The sequence below is a fragment of the Amblyraja radiata genome, chromosome 4, assembly GCF_010909765.2.
Source record: "Amblyraja radiata isolate CabotCenter1 chromosome 4, sAmbRad1.1.pri, whole genome shotgun sequence".
In the NCBI taxonomy this organism is placed as follows: domain Eukaryota; kingdom Metazoa; phylum Chordata; class Chondrichthyes; order Rajiformes; family Rajidae; genus Amblyraja; species Amblyraja radiata.
In genome coordinates this window covers 27,457,873-27,479,959 of record NC_045959.1, presented here as the reverse complement: position 1 = coordinate 27,479,959, position 22,087 = coordinate 27,457,873, and the positions used below count along the sequence as shown (strand labels likewise).

General features: G+C 44.8%; 1 protein-coding gene across 2 annotated transcripts in view; it reads right to left on the bottom strand.

Annotated features, from left to right (window-relative positions):
* The window catches only part of rspo2 (R-spondin 2), a 111,657-nt gene that overhangs the window by 39,109 nt on the left and 50,461 nt on the right, over window positions 1-22,087 (bottom strand). The window contains exons 2-4 of one of the 2 annotated variants that reach the window (XM_033019130.1): window positions 17,254-17,442; window positions 10,259-10,402; window positions 8,403-8,591 (exon numbers count right to left, since the gene is read on the bottom strand). In XM_033019130.1, the coding sequence (XP_032875021.1) occupies window positions 8,403-8,591; window positions 10,259-10,402; window positions 17,254-17,442 (522 nt within the window). The remainder of the gene's footprint in view (window positions 1-8,402; window positions 8,592-10,258; window positions 10,403-17,253; window positions 17,443-22,087) is intronic. The other variant, XM_033019131.1, reaches the window with a different exon arrangement.

The following is a 22,087-nucleotide window of genomic DNA, read 5'->3' as shown; positions in this document are numbered from 1 at the left end:
TAGGCCATTCGGCCCTTCGAGCCTGCACCGCCATTCAATATGATCATGGCTGATCATCCAACTCAGTATCCTGTACCTGCCTTCTCTCCATACCCCCTGATCCCTTTAGCCACAAGGGCCACATCTAACTCCCTCTTAAATATAGCCAATGAACTGGCCTCAACTACCTTCTGTGGCAGGGAATTCCAGAGATTCACCACTCTCTGTGTGAAAAAAGATTTCCTCATCTCTGTCCTAAAAGATTTCCCCTTTATCCTTAAACTGTGACCCCTTGTTCTGGACTTCCCCAACATCTGGAACAATCTTCCTGCATCTAGCCTGTCCAACCCCTTAAGAATTCTATACGTTTCTATAAGATCCCCCCTCAATCTTCTAAATTCTAGCACGTACAAACCGAGTCTATCCAGTCTTTCTTCATATGAAAGTCCTGACATCCCAAGAATCAGTCTGGTGAACCTTCTCTGTACTCCCTCTATGGCAAGAATGTCTTTCCTCAGATTAGGAGACCAAAACTGTACGCAATACTCCAGGTGTGGTCTCACCAAGACCCTGTACAACTGCAGTAGAACCTCCCTGCTCCTATACTCAAATCCTTTTGCTATGAATGCTAACATACCATTCGCCTTCTTCACTGCCTGCTGCACCTGCATGCCTACTTTTAATGACTGGTGTACCATGACACCCAGGTCTCGTTGCATCTCCCCCTTTCCTAATCGGCCACCATTCAGATAATAATCTACTTTCCTGTTTTTGCCACCAAAGTGGATAACCTCACATTTATCCACATTATACTGCATCTGCCATGCATTTGCCCACTCACCCAGCCTATCCAAGTCACCTTGCAGCCTCCTAGCATCCTCCTCACAGCTAACACTGGCCCCCAGCTTCGTGTCATCCGCAAACTTGGAGATGTTGCATTCAATTCCCTCGTCCAAATCATTAATATATATCGTAAATAGCTGGGGTCCCAGAACTAAGCCTTGCGGTACCCCACTAGTCACTGCCTGCCATTGTGAAAAGGACCCGTTTACTCCTACTCTTTGCTTCCTGTCTGCCAGCCAGTTCTCTATCCACATCAATACTGAACCCCCAATACCGTGTGCTTTAAGTTTGTATACTAATCTCTTATGTGGGACCTTGTCGAAAGCCTTCTGAAAGTCCAGATATAACACATCCACTGGTTCTCCCTTATCCACTCTACTAGTAACATCCTCGAAAAATTCTATAAGATTCGTCAGACATGATTTACCCTTCATAAATCCATGCTGACTTTGTCCAATGATTTCACCACTTTCCAAATGTGCTGCTATCCCATCTTTAATAACTGATTCTAGCAGTTTCCCCACTACCGTTAGACTAACTGGTCTGTAATTCCCCGTTTTCTCTCACCCTCCCTTTTTAAAAAGTGGTGTTACATTAGCTACCCTCCAATCCTCAGGAACTACTCCAGAATCTAAAGAGTTTTGAAAAATTATCACTAATGCATCCACTATTTCTGGGGCTACTTCCTTAAGTACTCTAGGATGCAGCCTATCTGGCCCTGGGGATTTATCGGCCTTTAATCCATTCAATTTACCTAACACCACTTCACGGCTAACCTGGATTTCACTCAGTTCCTCCATCTCATTTGATGGTCCCCCGGTCCCCTGCTATTTCCGGCCGATTATTTATGTCTTCCTTAGTGAAGACAGAACAAAAGTAGTTATTCAATTGGTCTGCCATGTCCTTGTTCCCCATGATCAATTCACCCGTTTCTGACTGCAAGGGACCTACATTTGTTTTAACTAATCTTTTTCTCTTCACATATCTATAAAAGCTTTTGCAGTCAGTTTTTATGTTCCCTGCCAGTTTTCTTTCATAATCTATTTTCCCTTTCCTAATTAAGCCCTTTGTCCTCCTCTGCTGGTCTCTGAATTTCTCCCAGTCCTCTGGTAGGCTGCTTTTTCTGGCTAATTTGTACGCTTCATCTTTTGTTTTGATACTATCCCTGATTTCCCTTGTTATCCACGGATGCACTACCTTCCCTGATTTATTTTTTTGCCAAACTGGGATGAACAATTGTTGTAGTTCATCCATGCAGTCTTTAAATGCCTTCCATTGCATATCCACCGTCAACCCATTAAGAATCAATCGCCAGTCTATCTTGGCCAATTCACGTCTCATACCCTCAAAGTTACCTTTCTTTAAGTTCAGGACCCTTGTTTCTGAATTAACGATGTCACTCTCCATCCTAATGAAGAACTCAACCATATTATGGTCACTCTTGCCCAAGGGGCCACGCACAACAAGACTGCTAACTAACCCTTCCTCATTACTCAATACCCAGTCTAGAATAGCCTGCTCTCTCGTTGGTTCCTCTACGTTGGTTTAGAAAACTATCCCGCATACATTCCAAGAAATCCTCTTCCTCAGCACCCTTGCCAATTTGATTCACCCAATCTATATGTAGATTGAAGTCACCCATTATAACTGTTTTACCTTTGTTGCACGCATTTCTAATTTCCTGTTTGATGCCATCCCCAACTCCACTCCTACTGTTAGGTGGCCTGTACACAACTCCCACTAGCGTTTTCTGCTTAGTGTTTCGCAGCTCTACCCATATCGATTCCACATCCTCAAAGCTAAAGTCCTTCCTTTCTATTGCGTTAATCTGCTCTCTAACCAGCAACGCTACCCCACCTCCTTTCCCTTTCTGTCTATCCCTCCTGAATATTGGATATCCCTGGATGTTGAGCTCCCAGCCTTGGTCACCCTGGAGCCATGTCTCCGTGATCCCAACTATATCATAGTCGTTAATAGCTATCTGCACATTCAACTCATCCACCTTATTACGAATGCTCCTTGCATTGAGACACAAAGCCTTCAGGCTTGTTTTTACAACACTCTTACCCAATAAACCAGTGGAGGAAACTGGAACTTTTTCAAAAACTATTTTAAGTTCTGTAATATAATTTGTCCCCATGAATATACGGGGTTTTATGATTCTTTTGTTAATAAATTTGTTTGTTGCATCTACATACCGTATGGATGTCGAATATATTTCTCCCCTATACCAAGGCAGATGTGTGTCATGGACTCGTCCATGGCAAGAATCACAGAGCTTTGAAATCTTCATGGAGTCCCTCACGTGACTCCGAAGTAAAATAGTAAGATTAAACGAGAACTTACCAGTTCGAAGTTTGATCTGTATTTTATGAGGAGTAACGTTGAGGGAATACATGCCCTCCGCTCCCACCCTGATCATAAACTTGACTGGTATCTTTTTCTCTAATCTTACTATGTTTAAGTCATTACAGGTATCTGTGATTCACACCGCTGCTTTGAAGAATGACGCACATGCGGACTAGCGGGCTCTTCATGTATTCCTTCAACGTTACTCCTCATAAAATACAGATCAAACTTCGAACTGGTAAGTTCTCGTTTAATCTTACTATTTTATATCTGTGCTGCTCCAGCACCTTTTATTCCATGGCCTTCAATCTTGATCACAAGCCAATTGTGTGGCACCTTCACACTGAGAGTCAGGGGAGATGGAACCGAGAGATATGAAGGGGTACATAGATCAAACTAATGAAAGATATACAAAAAGACAAATCAAAGTCAGCAGCGATGATCAAGGAAAGGTGGAGCCCACAATGGGCTATTGTTAGCAGTGGGTAAGGTGATACCGAGTAATGCATACAGTGAAACTCAACAGGCCGAGTGAAACTAAATATGAGGACTAAGGTGGGGGAAGGACAGTGAGAGAGGGGTTACTTGAAGTTGGAGTAATCAATATTCATACTGCTGGGTTGTAAGCTGCCCATGGGAAATATGAGGTGCTGTTCCTCCAATTGTCGTTTGGCCACACTTTGACGGTGGAGGAGGCCCAGGACAGAAAGTTTAGTGTGGGAATGGGAAGGGATGTTAAAGTGTTTGGCAACCGGGAGATCAGGTGGGCCAAGGCAGACTGACTCTTGGTCTGAAGAAGAGTCCCGACCTGAAACATCACCTATTCCTTTTCTCCAGAGGTGCTGCCTGAGCCATGATTTACTCCAGCTTTTTGTGTCAATTGTTGGATCCAAGGATAGTTGGGAGATCACAGCTGGCGCCTCTGCAATGTATTCCCTCCACTCAGCAATTTATCACAGGCCAGGAGAGGCATCTATTCCCTCTTGGTCCCATTTCGAATCCTCACCACCTGAGCCTCCAGCAGTCTGGACCGAACCCGGTTCACCGGCGCTGTTAAGGCAGCAACTCTACCGCTGCTCCAGTGCCGCCCTGAACTCATATGATACATAAAACCTGGGCCCCCAATTCGCAATCTTATCCCACAGCGGCATGATAACCAAGATAAGCAGCTGGGTGGATTTTGAGATACAAACTAGTTTCTGTTGCCATTGTAGCCCTCACACTCCCAGTCTAATGGAACGCCGAGTACCTCACATTGAGATTTAGACGCTTCTCTGGAAAACCATCAAGTTAATTTGATCACCAGATTACAGAAATACTGAACATTCCACAATCACATGTGCAGCGTTCCTCGTTAGATAAAGATCTGCAATGTCCCCAAAAAAAAAAAAAACCCTTCCTCCTTGCCTCCCGCCCCCTCCGACACCCACAGCTAATAAACACAGGAGAAACGTTTAATGTTGAGCAATAAAACTTGGGCTGCTCATAAGTTTTCAAAAGAAGAATTAATTTTCCATCCAGCACCAAAACACAAACTAGTTTCCTTTCCAGACGGATCACACTTCCAAGAGGCCAGTGAGTCATGTAATTCAAAACATACACTAGCGCGCTGGCGTGTTGCTCTACACTTTGCAGCGGTTTTGCTCTTTCCTCCTTATTTGTTTGCTACATCCATAAATACCGTATGGTTTCTAATTAAAATACTGCCTTGTTCTCCACCCAGCAGGCGCGGAGAGGGCAGCGGGGAACACTTTGTGGCAATGACAAGCAGCAAACTAGCGGCAACTGAGGGATCTTCTCACGCCGCACTGGCAAAGTGCGGACAACTGCAATGAACTCCGCAGAAGTCAACGAGAGAGTCACGGTTCCGGCTCCCTGCTGACCTCCCGATGCCCAAGCCAACAGATAGCTCGATGGCAGACTGGAGGATCTGCGAGAGGTGTCTCTCGGTTGAATTAGGGGCAAATACCCTGCGGGATGTAGGGTAACAGAGCGGTCAAGCAGAGACATTTCAGAATGAATTTCCTTTCAAAACAACTCTCGACTATTTACAAGATTCGTTTAAAATCTCCAATGGCTTATTCATTTAAAGTGCATAAAGATGTTTGAAACTGTTTTGGATTATTTTAAGAATCTTTTAATTTACTTCGGTTTCTTGCCCTGGGAAATGCAATCTGTTGACACCGGCACAGTCCTCGGGCTATGCAACACAATCTTTGCAGGAGCGCTGTCAGTATTGTATGGCTTGCTACACGGCCCTTGTGTGGCACGCTATACGGAGAGTGTGTGGTAGAACCATTGCGTGGCGTATAACAGCGAGTGTGTGATGCATTATACAGTCAGTGCTTGGCGCCCTGCAGGATAGAGTGGGGTACGTTATACAGTCGCTGAGTGGAGATTACACCGTCAAGGTAGAGTGAGCTATGCACGGTGTATCTACCGCTGTCTGATCACTTGGTGTACAATCATTCACTGCGCACCGGGCTGTTAAACACATCGCACTGGGCGGACACTGAAGAGACCCAAGTTCAAATGCCAGCACGGTCGCTGCAGAGTAAAACTGATGTGAATCGTCTGGATTTAAAAGGGAGCTGGTTATCAATCATTGATGATGGCCACAGAATCAGCGGCGTGGTCACCACCGGCGTCCTGGGCTTTTGACGCAAACATTCACGCACTCTCCAAGCCCAGGGGAACCCACACAGAAACTGTTGGGGCGGGATACTTGAGGGATCAAATATATATCCCAGCAAAAGTCAGCTGTGCCCCTGTCCCACTTAGGAAACCTGAACAGAAACCTCTGGAGACTTTGCGCCCCACCCAAGGTTTCCGTGTGGTTCCCGGTGGTTGCAGGTGGTTGCCGGAGGTTACAGGTAGTGGAAGCAGGTAGGGAGACTGACAAAAACCTCCGGGAACCGCACGGAAACCTTGGGTGGGGCGCAAAGTCTCCAGAGGTTTCCGTTCCGGTTTCCTAAGTGGGACAGGGGGAGAAACCAAATGAGATCGGTGAAGGGCGTCTCGAGGTTCAACCTTGTTAGGAGTGTGGACATGCCATCTGGTACATAGTGCATACAACGCCGAACATGTATACTGACTGGTACACAAAAATGCTGGCGAAACTCAGCGGGTGCAGCAGCATCTATGGAGCGAAGGAGATAGGTAACGTTTCGGGCCGAACCCCTTCTTCAGACTGAAGAAGCCCGAAACGTTACCTATCTCCTTCGCTCCATAGATGCTGCTGCACCCGCTGAGTTTCTCCAGCATTTTTGTGTACCTTCGATTTTCCAGCATCTGCAGTTCCTTCTTGAACACATATACTGACTGTCCTGTCAGTACCCAGCCTCAATAAACATCAGGGTCATTAAAATGAAAGGAGATTAAAAGGAAAAAAGGAGGGGAAACAAGGTAATAGGGCATTTTGTGGAGTTGTGGTCCATTACAGCAAGGATGTGGAGGCTTGTGAAAGGGTGCGGAGGTGTCTTACCAGAATGATGCCTGGATGAGTGGTATTGGCTACAGGGAGAGGTTGGACAGATAGTATTGTTTCCCCAGGAATGCCATAGGTTGTGGGGAGACCTGATAGCAGTTTATATCATTATGGGAGGTATAGATAGGGTAGACAGTCAGAATATTTTTCCCAGGATGAGAAAATCAAATACTATAGAGCATAGCTTTAAGGTGAGAGGAGGAAAGTTTAAAGGAGGGTTGTGAGTGCCTGGAATTTACTGCCGGGACTGGTGGTTGAAGCAGATACATTAGTGGCATTTAAACGACTTTTAGGTAGGTATATGGATTAGGGAATGGTGGGATATGGGTTATGTGCAGGTAGGTCTTGGCATCACATTCAGCACAGACACTGTGGGCTGAAAGGCCTGTTCTTTAGCTGTACTGTTCTGTGTCCTTTCTGTCCTATATACTGCTGGGTGCAACAGTTCATCAACATACTCAATTGCACACATTTAACCACCTCCTTAACCAGTCTGGGCCCAGCAAAGGTGCAACGCCTGGTGTTCTTAGTGTAGAATACTATGGACAATCTGATGTTTTACATTTCATTCTTACATTGTTACCAGGTTTACATAGAAACATAGAAAATAGGTGCAGGAGGAGGCCATTTGGCCCTTCGAGCCTGCACCACCATTCATTGTGATCACTATCAATCTCCCGTGCCTGCCTTCTCCCCATATCCCTTGAGCTCTATCTAACTCTCTCTTAAATCCATCCAGTGACTTGTCCTCCACTGCCCTCTGTGGCAGGGAATTCCATAAATTCACAACTCTCTGGGTTTGTTTTGGATTTTATTAAGTACATCCTTCCTGGACAGGTATAACCATATAACCATATAACCATATAACAATTACAGCACGGAAACAGGCCATCTCGACCCTTCTAGTCCGTGCCGAACACATAATCTCCCCTTATCACTGATGTCTATGAAAATAAATACTCCAGAAACAATCAGCTTGAAGATCTTACATTGGTACCAGGCCTGGTGTTGCCAGGTTTCCTGGAAGGAAACCCAAACTCTAACAATGCCCAACATTTAGAAAGTTTCTTGAGGCTGGGGTAATTTACTCATGGGGTGCAGTTCAGGGGCACCAAGAGCTGACAGCACCACAGTATTAGGATTCTAATAATGATGTACTCATGGAGTAACTTGTCTTGTGTTTTCACATCATGCACACGTCTGTCACATTGAGAAGGAGGAGAGCGACCAGGAGGTAGGGTGAGAAAGAGGGAGATGGAACAACCAAAGGGAGAATGAGAGAAGGAAGGGTTGGAAGCAAAACTCCAAACCACCACAACAATGTTGGCTGCACCTAGTCTCTCTTCCTGGATGTGGTTAATCCTACAGTATTTTGCTCTTCAAAAAGAGTAGAGTCCCACTACACCAGGAGATGGCTATCGTGGAGGCTCTGCCCAAACTCATGGACAGGGTTTACACCTCACGCCCAGGTACAGCAGTAGCTGCACTCAAAGCCATCTCCTGTACCTACTGAAAATCAAGGATGGCACACCATGCACCCCACTCCTACTACTAGAGCAACATTGAAGGAGCAACACATAGGTGGAGAGCAGTGCTGAGAGAGGGCAAATGAAAGGAACCGCAGATGCTAGAAATCTGAATTAAAAACAGAAAGTGCTCAAAACACTTAGCAGGTCAGGCAGCATCTTGGAAGAGAGAAGCAATCAATGTTTAGGATTGACGACTTGCTCAAAGACTCCCTTACCTCCTGGACAGTGCCGCTTTTCCATTTTACATCTCCTGGATTCTGCGATGGTTGGACAGGGAATGGTATCCCTCGCTGGCTTCTTCACAATCTGCCGTCTCCTGGTTTCCAGGCCCCACTTGTAACCGCACGTTTTTCCATTCTTTATACAGGTTCCCCAGCTGCTCCACGGTCCAACCTCACAGCCCTCTGAAGACAAGAAGCATGCAATGTTAGGTCGGGCACAGATTCTGAGAAATTCTAAGTCTCAATTGCATCATAGTTTGCCACACTGACTAGTGAGTCTCTCACCACACATACATCCCAGGTGTCAGCACACCTGGGAGGGTGGGATTGAAGTCACTAAACCTTCCGCATGTTGCATAATATTTGGAGTCAAATATTCCAGGAGGACACTGCCAGGCTTTTCAGAAAGGCAAGCAATTGGTTCAAGGACAAGTTCCAAGGCATTGTTTTATAAAGATCGGTCATGTTCAATCAATCAATCAATCAAAACTTTATTGTCATTTAGAAATACATTGATATATGCAATTCTAAACGAAATTCCGTTACATTTGGCTCCCCATGCAACACAAAAATAAACAGAAGGATAAAATGGATAAAAAGATAAAATAGATAATAGTGGCGGCCCATTTACATGGCATTCAAGAGTCTGATGGCTTGTGGGAAGAAGCTGGTGCAAAACCTTGACGTTCTGCTCCTTATGCTACGATATCTTTTGACCGAGGGCAGCAGAGTGAACAGTCCATGATGGAGATGTGTGGGGTCCTTTATAATGCTGCTGGCCTTAGACAAGCAACGTTTGCTTGCAATGTCCCCGATTGAGGGGAGAGAAGTACCGATGATTTTTTCAGCCATTCTCACCACTCTCTGCACGGACTTCCAGTCGGAGGCTGGAAGGGCAGAAGTTGACCGAGAGGGAAGAATCAAAACCCGATGTTACACAGCTCCAGGACACATAGACCCCAGCATAGACGGCCACAGTATATGCAGGACTGGTATACACAGCTCCGGTGTATGCAACCCATGTACATGCAGCCTCTGTATTAGCAGGCATTGGTAAACACCATCCCAGTATATGTATCTCTTGCATTTACCAACATCAGTGCTTGGGACGGCAAGACTGACTTTGGTGAATGGAGGGAGTTGGATCTTGGTGCAGTGCAAAAAAAATTACAGTGGCTCAGAGGATTAATAATGGTGGTTTTACTCAGCTTGGTTTTTATTCTTGAGGTTGCTGAACCTTTTCAAATGATGAAGTGAATCCAAGAGAGAGGAAAGTGCTACTCGTGTTTATATGGAACTGGGCACTTTAAGGCATTCAGGAAATGCTTTGCCATACACAGAGCAGTGAGAGTTGGAACTTGCCCTCCCCCTTCCCACCTCACACCTCACCCCTCTTCCCCCTCCTCCCCCGCTCCTCCCCCGCTCCTCCCTCCTCCTCCTCCCCCCCACCCCCCCTCCCCACCAGTGTAGCTATGGGTGGCAGGGAATGTGGAGCTTTCAAAGTTGAGAACGATATATTTTTGATCTATTTAGTAGCTCAATGCATTGTAACATGATTTGTTACAGATGTCCATTCTGGCTGTTCCAACTTTTGTACAAATTCCACGATGTTCTATTCACAATATTGTCGATACTTTAACACAAACTCCAAATCGCAAAATTGTAAATGGCCACCAAATGTACTCATTTCCTAACTGAGGAAAAGCAGCAATTCTTCAATGTACCAATTGCAAGAAAATACAACTACATTTATTAGACTGAACACAGGGTGTTAATAAAACTTAAACAGAACCATTTGCTGGAAACATACACTATCCCCTCTTTAAGGGGTGTTACACAAAATCACTTACCCACACATTCCATGTGCTCTTCCAATGGTACAAATGCTTCAGGGCATTCTTCAAAGCAACGCCCCTTGTGCAAGTAAGAACCAGCTTTGCACTTTGTACAAAAGTCTTTGCTGAAACACGTGTCACAATTATCTATTTTACATCCTAGGAGGGAAATTAAAACAGAACAAAACTACTGTTAGAAAGAAAGTGGGTGCAAATCTCACTAAAAAAAGTGCAATTAGATCAGATTTTCTTGCAAAAACAAAACAGAGAACGAGAGGGAGTATCACCAGGTACTGAAATGGAAAGCAGCTGCGGTCAACTGCCTCCCACACAACTTTAATTACAACTGACCCATTTAATACAGGACTTTCATCCATGCTGCAACACCACATTAAACACACTCCCAGGCAGGACTATAACCTCCAGCACTACAGCATTTCAATAAAAAAAAGGATCGAGGCTGGGCATTATGTCAAAAATAATAGCAGACCCGATTCCCCTGTTCAAGCCAGTCTGCATTTAATATAATTGATCATCCAGAGGAGCAGCTATCAGACCAAGCTGAGCCATGTTGGGAGGGTTTGCTTAGGTAGCCAAAACTATCAGTAGGTTTAAGGAGCATCTCACGGTGAAAAGGGAGGTGGAGGAGTACAGGGAGGGAATTCCCAAGCTTGGGGCCCAGGGAAGATTTAATTCGGGTAGGATTGAGAAGCCACTATTGGACGTGCTTAGATATTGCAAAGAACTGCAAGAGCGGAGAGAGAGGGGGTGAGGGTGGTGGTGAGACCATGGATGGAGGGTGGAGGGATGAGGACATCCCTGAAATAATGTAAATGTCCTATGAAACTGAGTGGGGGCGGGTTTTAACTTCAGTTCAGACTTCTGAAGATTCAGCAGTCCCTTGGTACTACATTAAATATTAATTTAGACCGCAGCTTCAAACCACAGGCTCAAACCACATCCTTCTGACAGAGCCGAGTGTACAGACCAACAACACCTCAAAAGTAGCTAGAACCATAAATCTCAGCTCGCAGAGGAAAAATACAGTTACTATTGTTATAAGGAAGGTTTAGGAAGAGCTGAATATTCACAATAGCAGGTACACAAAAATGCTGGAGAAACTCAGCGGGTGCTGCAGCATCTATGGAGCGAAGGAGATAGGCAACGTTTCGGGCCGAAACCCTTCTTCAGACTGATGGGGGATGGGAGTGCTTCTAGCCTAATTCCTAACTCTCCTGGTGTGATGGAAGATGCCTTTCGGCGCAATGTAGTCGGGACTCCTCGCTTTACCGAGAGAGGGGTAGAAAGCGGGTGGTAGTTACAGAAGGATAGTGTGTGTGTGAGAGAGAGATGGAGTACAAGTGAGAGAACGAGGGAGAGAAAACAGAGAAAGTCAGAGATAGGGCAAGGAACAGGGTAAACAGTGAGCGATGTAAACAGAATGAAGGACAATGTCCCTTGTTCACTATTCACTGCTTTCTCTGCCACTCACCTCCCAGAATGAATAAGCTAGACTTATTGTAAAAGTCCAGCTCTTCCTGCATGCTCCTTGTAATATCCCTTCCCTCGATATACACGGCTTTATTATGCCTACCATCACGCTCCCTCCTCTCCAGCCTCTGTGCTCTGTTGACCCTTCCCTATTTCAGTCTGGTGCCTCTCTATCCTTCACTACACTTGCCTCGCCTCTGTCACAAGACCCATCCCATGCCCCAACCCCTGTCTCTGGCCCCCGTCAAACACTGGGGTCTCTGTCGTTGGATCAGCTGCTGCTGGTGAAGGACACTCTCACATCTAACTCCACTTCCTGTTGGATGTCGAAGACGACTAACCCCATTTCGTAGCAACTGTAACAGGTGCTCTCAATGTAAGAAGCAATGATGCAAGGATGTAGCACGGCCTTGGGGAAGAGCTGGAAAATCAAAAATCACAGACCAAACATCAGTGTCTTGGAGACAGCGAAAACGACTAACGTCACTGAGTCTGAACACATGCTTTTTTTTTAGCAAATACTCTCCGGTTGAGAAATTATAAAAGGAGATGTTGACACTTCGATTGCATTATAAATAAGTCACTAATGGCAAATTGCAACAAAAAAATATATACTTTGAAATACAAAGAATCAATAAATCAATGAAGCAGAAAAACATAATTGTTGGCGGAATGTACTAATATTCTGAGAAACTAAAGCAGTGAACCAAGTACGCTGAAGGAATGATGTCAGGCTACATTAGCAGAGAGAAGGGCAGGATGGCACAAAACGAGGGTCTGGTGTTAGCACTGGCCAAGACCACAATGAACTTGCAGGCACTTTGAAACATTGAATTAAAATTAAATGCTTTCAACCAATGATCCATGTCTGTTACTTGCCAAATGTTTTCTCTCACAAGGTGGTAAAGAAATAGAAATTTGGGTTCACTTTATTCAAGTCGATCCTTACTACGGGTGCTGTCTGCACAGAGTTTGTACCTTCTCCCTGCGACCACATGGGTTTTCTCCGGGTACCCTGGTTTCCCCCCACATTCCAAAGATGTACAGGTCTGTAAGTTAATTGGTTTCTGTAAATTCACCCTAACATTTAGGACGAGATAACATAGAACTAGTGTTTGTTGGTCAGTATGAACTCAATGGGCCAAGGGGCCTGTTTTCATGCAGTATCGCTAAATTATACTTAACTAAAGTCAAGTTTATTGCAGTATGCACAAGTATGGTGAGGTATAGGTACAATGAAAATCTTCATGGTAGCTCATTCTCCTCCCCTAGAAAATTAATACTGGCTCCCCCATTGCATCTACCGGCAATTCTGTCACCTCCACAACATGCAGTGTCTCCAGAAACAAAGTGGGAAACAAGTGAGAAAATTATTTGGGATTTATAAGCGGCAACAAAAATTTTCTTTGAATACCATTCATGCTTATTAAAAAATTAAGTCACTTTGGAAAGAAAAGCTTTTTCATCTACTGACACCTCATATCCAATCAGGTGATAAAAATATTCTATCCATTTTCGTTTAGTCAACAAATCCATGAGCTTAGACTTGTGCCTTCTTTAAAGTTTAAAGAGTTTTGGCATGTCACCAGATACTCTCAACAAACCTCTACAGATGCACTGTGGAAAGTATCCTGACTGGTTGCATAATGCCCATATTACAGCAATTCTAAAGCAGAGGAATGCAAGAGGCTACAGAGAGTGGTGCACTCACAGGCCCCAACCCTCCCCACCACAGAAAGCATCAGTATGAGATGTTGCTTCAAGAAGGCAGCCTCTAACATCAAGGAACCCACCATCCGGGTCATATCTTCATCTCACTGATGCAGTTGGGCAGGAGGGACAAATACCATCTTGTTCAGGAACAGCTTCTTTCCTTCATTTATCAGATTCTGGAACTAACCTGCACAGCCCTAATCCTAACTCAGCAATGGAACACTGCAGACCCCCTCTTGCACTACAATGGACTATTTTTTCTAATTGGGTTCTACACTAATGTCTTGTTTTAGCTGGGGGGTTTTCTTCACTGTCTTGTATAATTAATGTTTTGTGTATTGTCTGAGGATATGTGCCTGTGATGCTGCTGCAAGCAATATTTTAATTGTACCTCTACATCACTGCACTTGTGCAGATAATAATAAAGTTGACTTGACTGAAGGTAAGGAATATTGGTACAAGATTGTAGGTGGCATGGGTTAGGTGATGAAACCTCTAATTAAACCTCCAATCAAAGACAGCACCCCAAAAGCACTACAGATGACTTCTAATCAGTGCCAAAGCCACCAACAATAACAGGGTTCTTGATATGACCCCAGGGTCCTGTGATGGAAATTTACCATCAATGGTCTGGGACTCCAGGGCTTGGCTACCAGGACTTGGGCCTCAAAAACAGCCAACTGGAGGCAGTGATTAAATCTTGTCCTCAATTAATAACAGTAAAGTGGACAAAGAGATCCAGGATTGCTGGAACATAGACTATAAACAGTTGGCATGCAGGTACAAGAAGTTAATTTGGGAGGCCACTGAATATCAGTTATTATAAGAGGTTTGGAGAATAATAATAATAGGGAATGTTTGCTGTAACTGTGCAGTACTGCACACAGTTTAGGTCTTCTGATTTAAGGAGGTAGTTATTTGTTTATGATGCAGTTCAGAAGGTTCACTGTGTTGATTCCCGGAATGAATGGGTTGCCACATCTGGAAAGACTCTGCAGGTTGGGCCTCAGCACATGTGTGTTTATAAGAGTAAGAGATTGCCTGTTTCCAATGGGCATGAGGAGGAAGTCTTCTCAGTAGGTTTTATATCTTTGAATTCTCTACCTCACAGAATGGAACAAAGGGGAAGTTTGACAAGATTTTGGCGAGTTGTTGATGCAGGGAGCTATTGGAAAGTGGACTGAGGCCAAGATCGGTGCAGCCACGATACTGAATGGGGAAAGGCTTGAAGAGTCGAATGGCTGACTCTTAATTCTTTAAGAGTGTCTGTGAGTGAATCTTTTGGGTTTACACGTCAGCAAGACCTGAAAAGGTGGCACAAAACACTTATTGAGGATCACCACTCTCATCATCACCCTCCACCCCATCATCACCCCACCGCACCCCAGCACCACCACTCTACCCCCACCACTACCCTGCATCATCACCCCACCGCACCCCAGCACCACCACTCTACCCCCACCACTACCCTGCATCATCACCCCACCGCACCCCAGCACCACCACCACTACCCTGCATCAGCACCCACACTCCATCATCACCCCCACTGGACATCAGCACCATCACTCTACCTCCACCACTACACCTGCATCATCATCCCCACCTCATCAGCCCAGCACCACTTTCCCTACACCAATCTCCACCCCAATATTACCAATCTACCACCACCTCATCCCACCTCTGCATCATCACCCCTAATGAATAATCAATCCTCCATGGCATCCCTAATCCAGTCTCCACCCCAACATTGCCCCTTCATCCGAGCCCCAACACACCCCAGTATCAGCTCTCCATCTCTGGTACCTCTAGGGCCTGTACATCACCCATACATCACCCCCCACCCCCCCCCCCCCCCCACCCCCCCCTACCCAATTCTTATCCCAGCACCCCAACCCCACCCCTTCAACACCCTCCAGCAAACCCTCACCCCAACATCATCCTTATGCCCCTGTCCCACTTAGGAAACCTGAATGGAAACCTCTGGAGACTTTGTGCCCCACCCAAGGTTTCTGTGCGGTTCCCGGAGGTTTTTGTCAGTCTCCCTACCTGCTTCCACTACTTGCAACCTCCAGCAACCACCTGCAACCTTCTGCAACCTCCAGCACCCGCACGGAAACCTTGGGTGGGGCGCAAAGTCTCCAGAGGTTTCCGTTCAGGTTTCCTAAGTGGGACACGGGCATTACACACCTTAACTCCAAGATCACTCTTCCACCTCACCCCTAATCCAGCAACATCCCTCCACATCCACTTCCATCACAGCATTACCCCTTCACCTAACCCCCACCTCAACATCACCACGATCTCCCCTCCCCCACCCCCACTTCAGCAACACCTCTCAATCCAACCCCACCCCTCACCTCCCCGGTGACCAGCAATAACGAAACAAGTGAGAGGAAGTGTCAGGGGCACAAAGAATTTAGGAGAGTGCCTCAGAGGTCTTAAAGCAAATCCAGGGGCCTCATTGACAAACAAAAAATGCAACCACACTAGATGCTCATTTCTAACTTTGTTGAAACTGTGCCAAGATAAAAGCCAATGTGACCCAGTAGAACAAGGTGTATTCCTCAAACCTTCCAAATAAAAATGACAAAACATTCCCAAGGAGTGAGCTTACTTCAGGCTCACTCCTTGTCTGACCAAATCTAAGGAAGGACATTATTGCCATAGAGGGAGTACAGAGAAGGTTTACCAGACTAACTCCTGGGATGTCAGGACTTTCATATGAAGAAAGACTGGATAGAATCGGCTTGTACTCGCTAGAATTTAGAAGATTGAGGGGGAATCCTATAGAAACTTACATAATTCTTAAGGGGTTGGACAGGTTGCAGGATGATTGTTCCCGATGTTGGGGAAGTCCAGGTCAAGGGGTCACAGTTTAAGGATAAAGGGGAAATCCTTTGGGACCGAGATGAGAAAAGCATTTTTCACACAGAGAGTGGTGAATCTCTGGAACTCTCTGCCACAGAAGGTAGTTGAGGCCAGTTCATTGGCTATATTTAAGAGGGAGGTAGATGTGGCCCTTGTGGCTAAAGGGATCAGGGGGTATGGAGAGAAGGCAGGTACAGGATACTGAGTTGGATGATCAGCCATGATCATATTGAATGGCGGTGCAGGCTCAAAGGGCCGAATGGCCTACTCCTGCACCTATTTTCTATGTTTCAGCCCAAATCACTCAGATAGGAATTTGCACCTTCTCCCTGTGACAGTGTGGGTTTGTATGTTAGGAGTGGATGTGAAAGTGGGATAACATTAACGAGTGAGAACGAGTGATCGAATGGTCAGCATGAACCTGGAGGGCCAAAGGGCCTATTTCCATGTTGTATTTTTCAATCAGTCAAACGTACTTTTTGATCAGGACCTGGCAATGGGAGGTAAAACAACAAAAACAGACTTGGTTGGTAGTCTTTCTGCGGAGTTTAATGTTATAATAGAGCGATTGTCCTTACTTTCTTTTTCTTTCTTTTCTAGGGTCTACTTTCTTACTTTACTTCCTTCTCTAACTTCTTTTCTAAGGGGCTTTCTTTTCCCAACACTCTCTTGCACTTCACGACTCTTGCGCACCTTCTTTACTTTCCTTACTTCTATCTTTTTCTTAAAGCTTAAAAAAAAAATGAAGCGGTACAAAAAATGTATTAAGGTATATGTGTTGTGTGTTATTGTAATTTACCGTACTTCTAATAATTTTTTTTTTTAAAAAGGTACTTTTTGCGGGTTCAGTGTGAACAGAGGAGGCCATGCAGAAGGCCCAAGCTGTACATAAGCAGAACAATTTTTTCATTCCCCATATACAATAAAGTAAGACCTACTTGCACATCTGTTCATTTCTGGCGCCCGCAGACCGTAGTACCCCGAGGGGCAGGAGTGGAGACATTCCCCAAACTGACGCATGCCCTGCCGCCGAAGGTAAAAGAACAGCTTCTGCTGGCAGCTGAGGCATCCATTATCCTTCGAACAAAGGAGACAGCCTTTACAGATTGGATACAGTCCAGTGTTCGCTGTAGAACAACAGGGGAGATAATCCAACAGCAGGGTCAAGAGCTGCAACAAAAGCTCACACCAAAACCACATCTCGACAAGCATGCTGAAACCCCGCAGATGGCTGTACGCTTTGGGACATGCATAAAACAAGGTGGCATGTGAGATAGCAATTACTGATTCCCACCATTAATGGACGAGTCTATCCTGGTGCACTACCTAGAGTGTCGTCACCCCGAGGTAACTGCTACCAAGCCACATCTGGGGGTGTTAGGACAGAGGTCAAGGGCACGGTTTGCGGACTGGTTTTAAGAGGCGTCTTGTAGGAGAGCGAGAGACAGTGAGGGTTAGGGAGGATGTCCAGAGCTTGGGGCACAGGTAGAGGAAGGGATTGGTGGTACGGGTAGAGTGATGGGAATTGTGGGGGGGGGAGAGATGGGGGGGGAAGGGAGAGGATTGATCAGGAGGGCGCAACTGGGGAAATGCAGACACATGGGAGAATTACACTGGCGGAATTACACCGAGGAGAAACCATCCTATTGAGATGCATTACAACTTGTTTTGTAATTGCTTTGCTCAATACTGCAAAAAACTGCACCCCAGTCCAGTCCTCCAACCAGCCTCCTTCTCCACCATTCATTCCATCCGCACTTCACGCTGCTTTCGAAAAGCAGCCAACACAATCAAGCACCATTCACAGCTCGGTCATTCCCTCCCCTCCCCTCTCCTGTCGGGTGGAAGATGAAAATGCTTGAAAGAATGTAAAACCAGAGTCAGGAACAGCTTGTGTAGGAGGGAACTGCAGATGCTGATTTAAACCTACGATAGACACAAAAAACAGGTCAGACAGCATCTCTGGAGAAGAGGTATAGGTCTGAATAGAAGGTACACAAAAATGCTGGAGAAACTCAGCGGGTGCGGCAGCATCTATGGAGCGAAGGAAATAGGCAACATTTCGGGCCGAAACCCATCTTCAGACGTTGCCTATTTCCTTTGTTCCATAGATGCTGCTGCACCCGCTGAGTTTCTCCAGCATTTTAGTGTACCTTCGATTTTCCAGCATCTGCAGTTCCTTCTTAAACACAAGGTCTGAATAGGTCTGAAGAAGGGTCTCGACCCGAAACACCACCTATTTGTTTGTTCCCTAGATGCTGCCTCACCCACTGAGTTTCTCCAACATTTTTGTCTACCTTTCATTGCGGATTTTTGCACGTTTTAAAAATCCTCAAATTTTCTGTAACTGTAACACTATATCGCCATAATACTATATGCTGCATTCAATTTATTTTTCTCTTTCCACTACCTGTACTTGCGCATTGCTTGAATAGACTCATGTCTGGTGTCATTTGACTGGATAGCACGCAAAACAACATTTTTCATTGTATCTTGGCAAATATAACAATAATAATCCAATGTAATAATGCAAAAGAGGATTCAGAATTAGGAGGCAGCCACTTATTGCAGAGAAACACGCGAGTTGTAACTATTTATACTCAGCATGTTGGGACACTGACAGACTGCGATGGCTGGCATGTGAAGGAAAATGGAGGAAATAAGAGAAAATGAGAGCCTCAGCTGATCAGGATAATAGAAACTAAGGGCAGGAGTTGAGAATGCACAGCCCTGGTTTAGGACTCCACTCCACAATCTAATATGACGAGGCATGACAATAAAATCATCACCACCGTTGAATTTCTTCTCCGAGAGACTATGAAGTCCTTCAATACATCCAGAATAAAGTATTCACAAAATGCTGGAGTAACTCAGAGAGTCCAGTCAGCATCTCTGGGTGATGTTTCGGGTCGAGACCCTTCTTCATAATAAATCTTGTCTGAAATGGTGATCGGGAAACAATTGGTCATGGTCTAATGAGTGTGGGAGATGAAACATGTAACCATAACAATTCCACATCAGTGCTGGTCTGTCGATCATAGAGAGAAGCTATTCGACTCAACTGCCCATGTTAGTATTTATTCCCCACATCACACCTACCACACACGCACACAATCCACGCCACACCAACCCCAAACATGCACACAGTCCTCGTACCATCTACAGTGCCCTCCATAATGTTTGCGACAAAGACCCATCATTTATTTATTTGCCTCTGTACTCCACAATTTGAGATTTGTAATATTAAAAAATCACATGTGGTTAAAGTGCACATTGTCAGATTTTACTAAAGGCCATTTTTATACATTTTGGTTTCACCATGTAGGAATGCAGGTATAAGAGAGCTCTCAGCACCTAGTCTTTCCTCCAGTCTTTCCATCACCTTTGGAAACTTTTATTGCTGTTAAACACATGAGGAACAAAGTTGTGCCAATGAAATTCAAAGACGCCATTATGAGACTGAGAAACAAGAATAAAACTGTTAGAGACATCAGCCAAACTTTAGGCTCACCAAAATCAACTGTTTGGAACATCATTAAGAAGAAAGAGAGCACTGGTGAGCTTACTAATCGCAAAGGGACTGGCAGGCCAAAGAAGACCTCCAAAGCTGATGACAGAAGAATCCTCTCCATAATAAAGAAAAATCCCCAAACACCTGTCTGACAGATCAGAAACACTCTTCAGAGGTCAGGTGTGGATTTGTCAATGACCACTGTCCGCAGAAGACTTAATGCTCAGAAATACAGAGGCTACACTGCAAGATGCAAACCACTGGTTAGCCGCAAAAATAGGATAGGCAGGTTATAGTTTGCTAAGAAGTACTTAAAAGGGCAACCACAGTTCTGGAAAAAGGTCTTGTGGACAGATGAGATGAAGATTAACATATCTGAGTAATGGCAAGAACAAAGTATGTAGGAGAGAAGGAACTGCCCAAGATCCTAAGCATACCATTTCATCTGTGAAACACGGTGGTGGGGGTGTTATGGCCTGGGCATGTATTGCTGCTGAAGGTATGATTCTTCATTGATGATACAACTGCTGATGGTAGTAGCATAATGAATTCTGAAGTGTATAGACACATCCTATCTCCTCAGGTTTAAACAAATGCGTCAAAATACATAGTCGGCGGTTCATTCTACAGCAAGACAATGATCCCAAACATACTGCTAAAGCAACAAAGGAGTTTTTCAAAGCTAAAAAATGGTCAATTCTTGAGTGGCCAAGTCAATCACCCAATCTGAGCCCAATTGAGCATGTCTTTTATTTGCTGAAGAGAAAACTGAAGGGGACAACCCCCCAAAACAAGCATAAACTAAATATGGCTGCAATACAGGCCTGGCAGAGCATCACCAGAGAAAACACCCAGCAACTGGTGATGTCCATGAATCGCAGACTTCAAGCAGTCATTGCATGCAAAGGATATGCAACAAAATACTAAACAAGGCTATTTTCATTTACATGACATTGCTGTGTCCCAAATATTATAGTGCCCTGAAATGGGGGGACTATGCTGTAATTTATATTTGGTGAAACCAAAATGTATAAAATTGCTTTTTATTAAAACCTGACAATGTGCATTTAAACCACATGTGATTTTTTTCTATTTCAAATCTCAAATTGTGGAGTACAGAGGCCAAAAAAAAAAATGATGGGTCTGTCCCAAACATTATGGAGGGCACTGTATCTACACACGCGCACACAGGATCCTTGCACACATACGTTCACAAGTCTTCAATACATTTTCCTCCCACAAGCACATCCTCTGTTCTTGCTTCAAATTTCCAGTATCTGCAATTTATTTTCCAACTAAATCAGTTTGTGTTCAGCTCCCATTGCCCCAGTCACCCATAATTTTGGTTGCCTACATCAGTGCAACTGGTCTAGAGCACTGACAAGAAGGCTTCAATGTTTCAAGCCAGCAGCGTTCTAACGAATGGGCAGGATACCCCTTTAAAATCTCAATGACTTTCCTATATAACCATATAACCATATAACAATTACAGCACGGAACAAGCCATCTCGACCCTTCTAGTCCGTGCCGAACACGTATTCTCGATAGTCCGTGCCGAACACGTATTCACGTATCCTAGTCCCATCTACCTGCACTCAGACCATAACCCTCCATTCCTTTCCCGTCCATATAACTATCCAATTTATTTTTAAATGATAAAATCGAACCTGCCTCCACCACCTTCACTGGAAGCTCATTCCACACAGCTACCACTCTCTGAGTAAAGAAGTTCCCCCTCATGTTACCCCTAAACATCTGTCCCTTAATTCTCAAGTCATGTCCTCTTGTTTGAATCTTCCCTACTCTCAGTGGGAAAAGCTTATCCACGTCAACTCTGTCTATCCCTCTCATCATTTTAAAGACCTCTATCAAGTCCCCCCTTAACCTTCTGCGCTCCAAAGAATAAAGACCTAACTTGTTCAATAACAAATTATTGAGGAATTGCAAGGTCAGCCTTTAGATGTCAGCTTTATGATCGATCAAATCCAACTAATTTGCCAGGAGTTAATTTAACAGTTGGAAATAGCATGGATTGCACAAGACTGGTATATCAGCCTTGAATCTCCTGGATCTGAATTTGTTGCCAGGTTTAGATGAGTGTTTCAAATCAGATGGTCTGCCAAGGCAGAAATATTACTGACAATCAGGCAATTAAGTTAGCAAACTCTGTTAAAGATTACGGGGACAATTGGAGATGAGAAACCATAACTTACTTTGCATTAAGTAATTGTCTGTGGAATTCTCTGTCTCAGAGGGCGGTG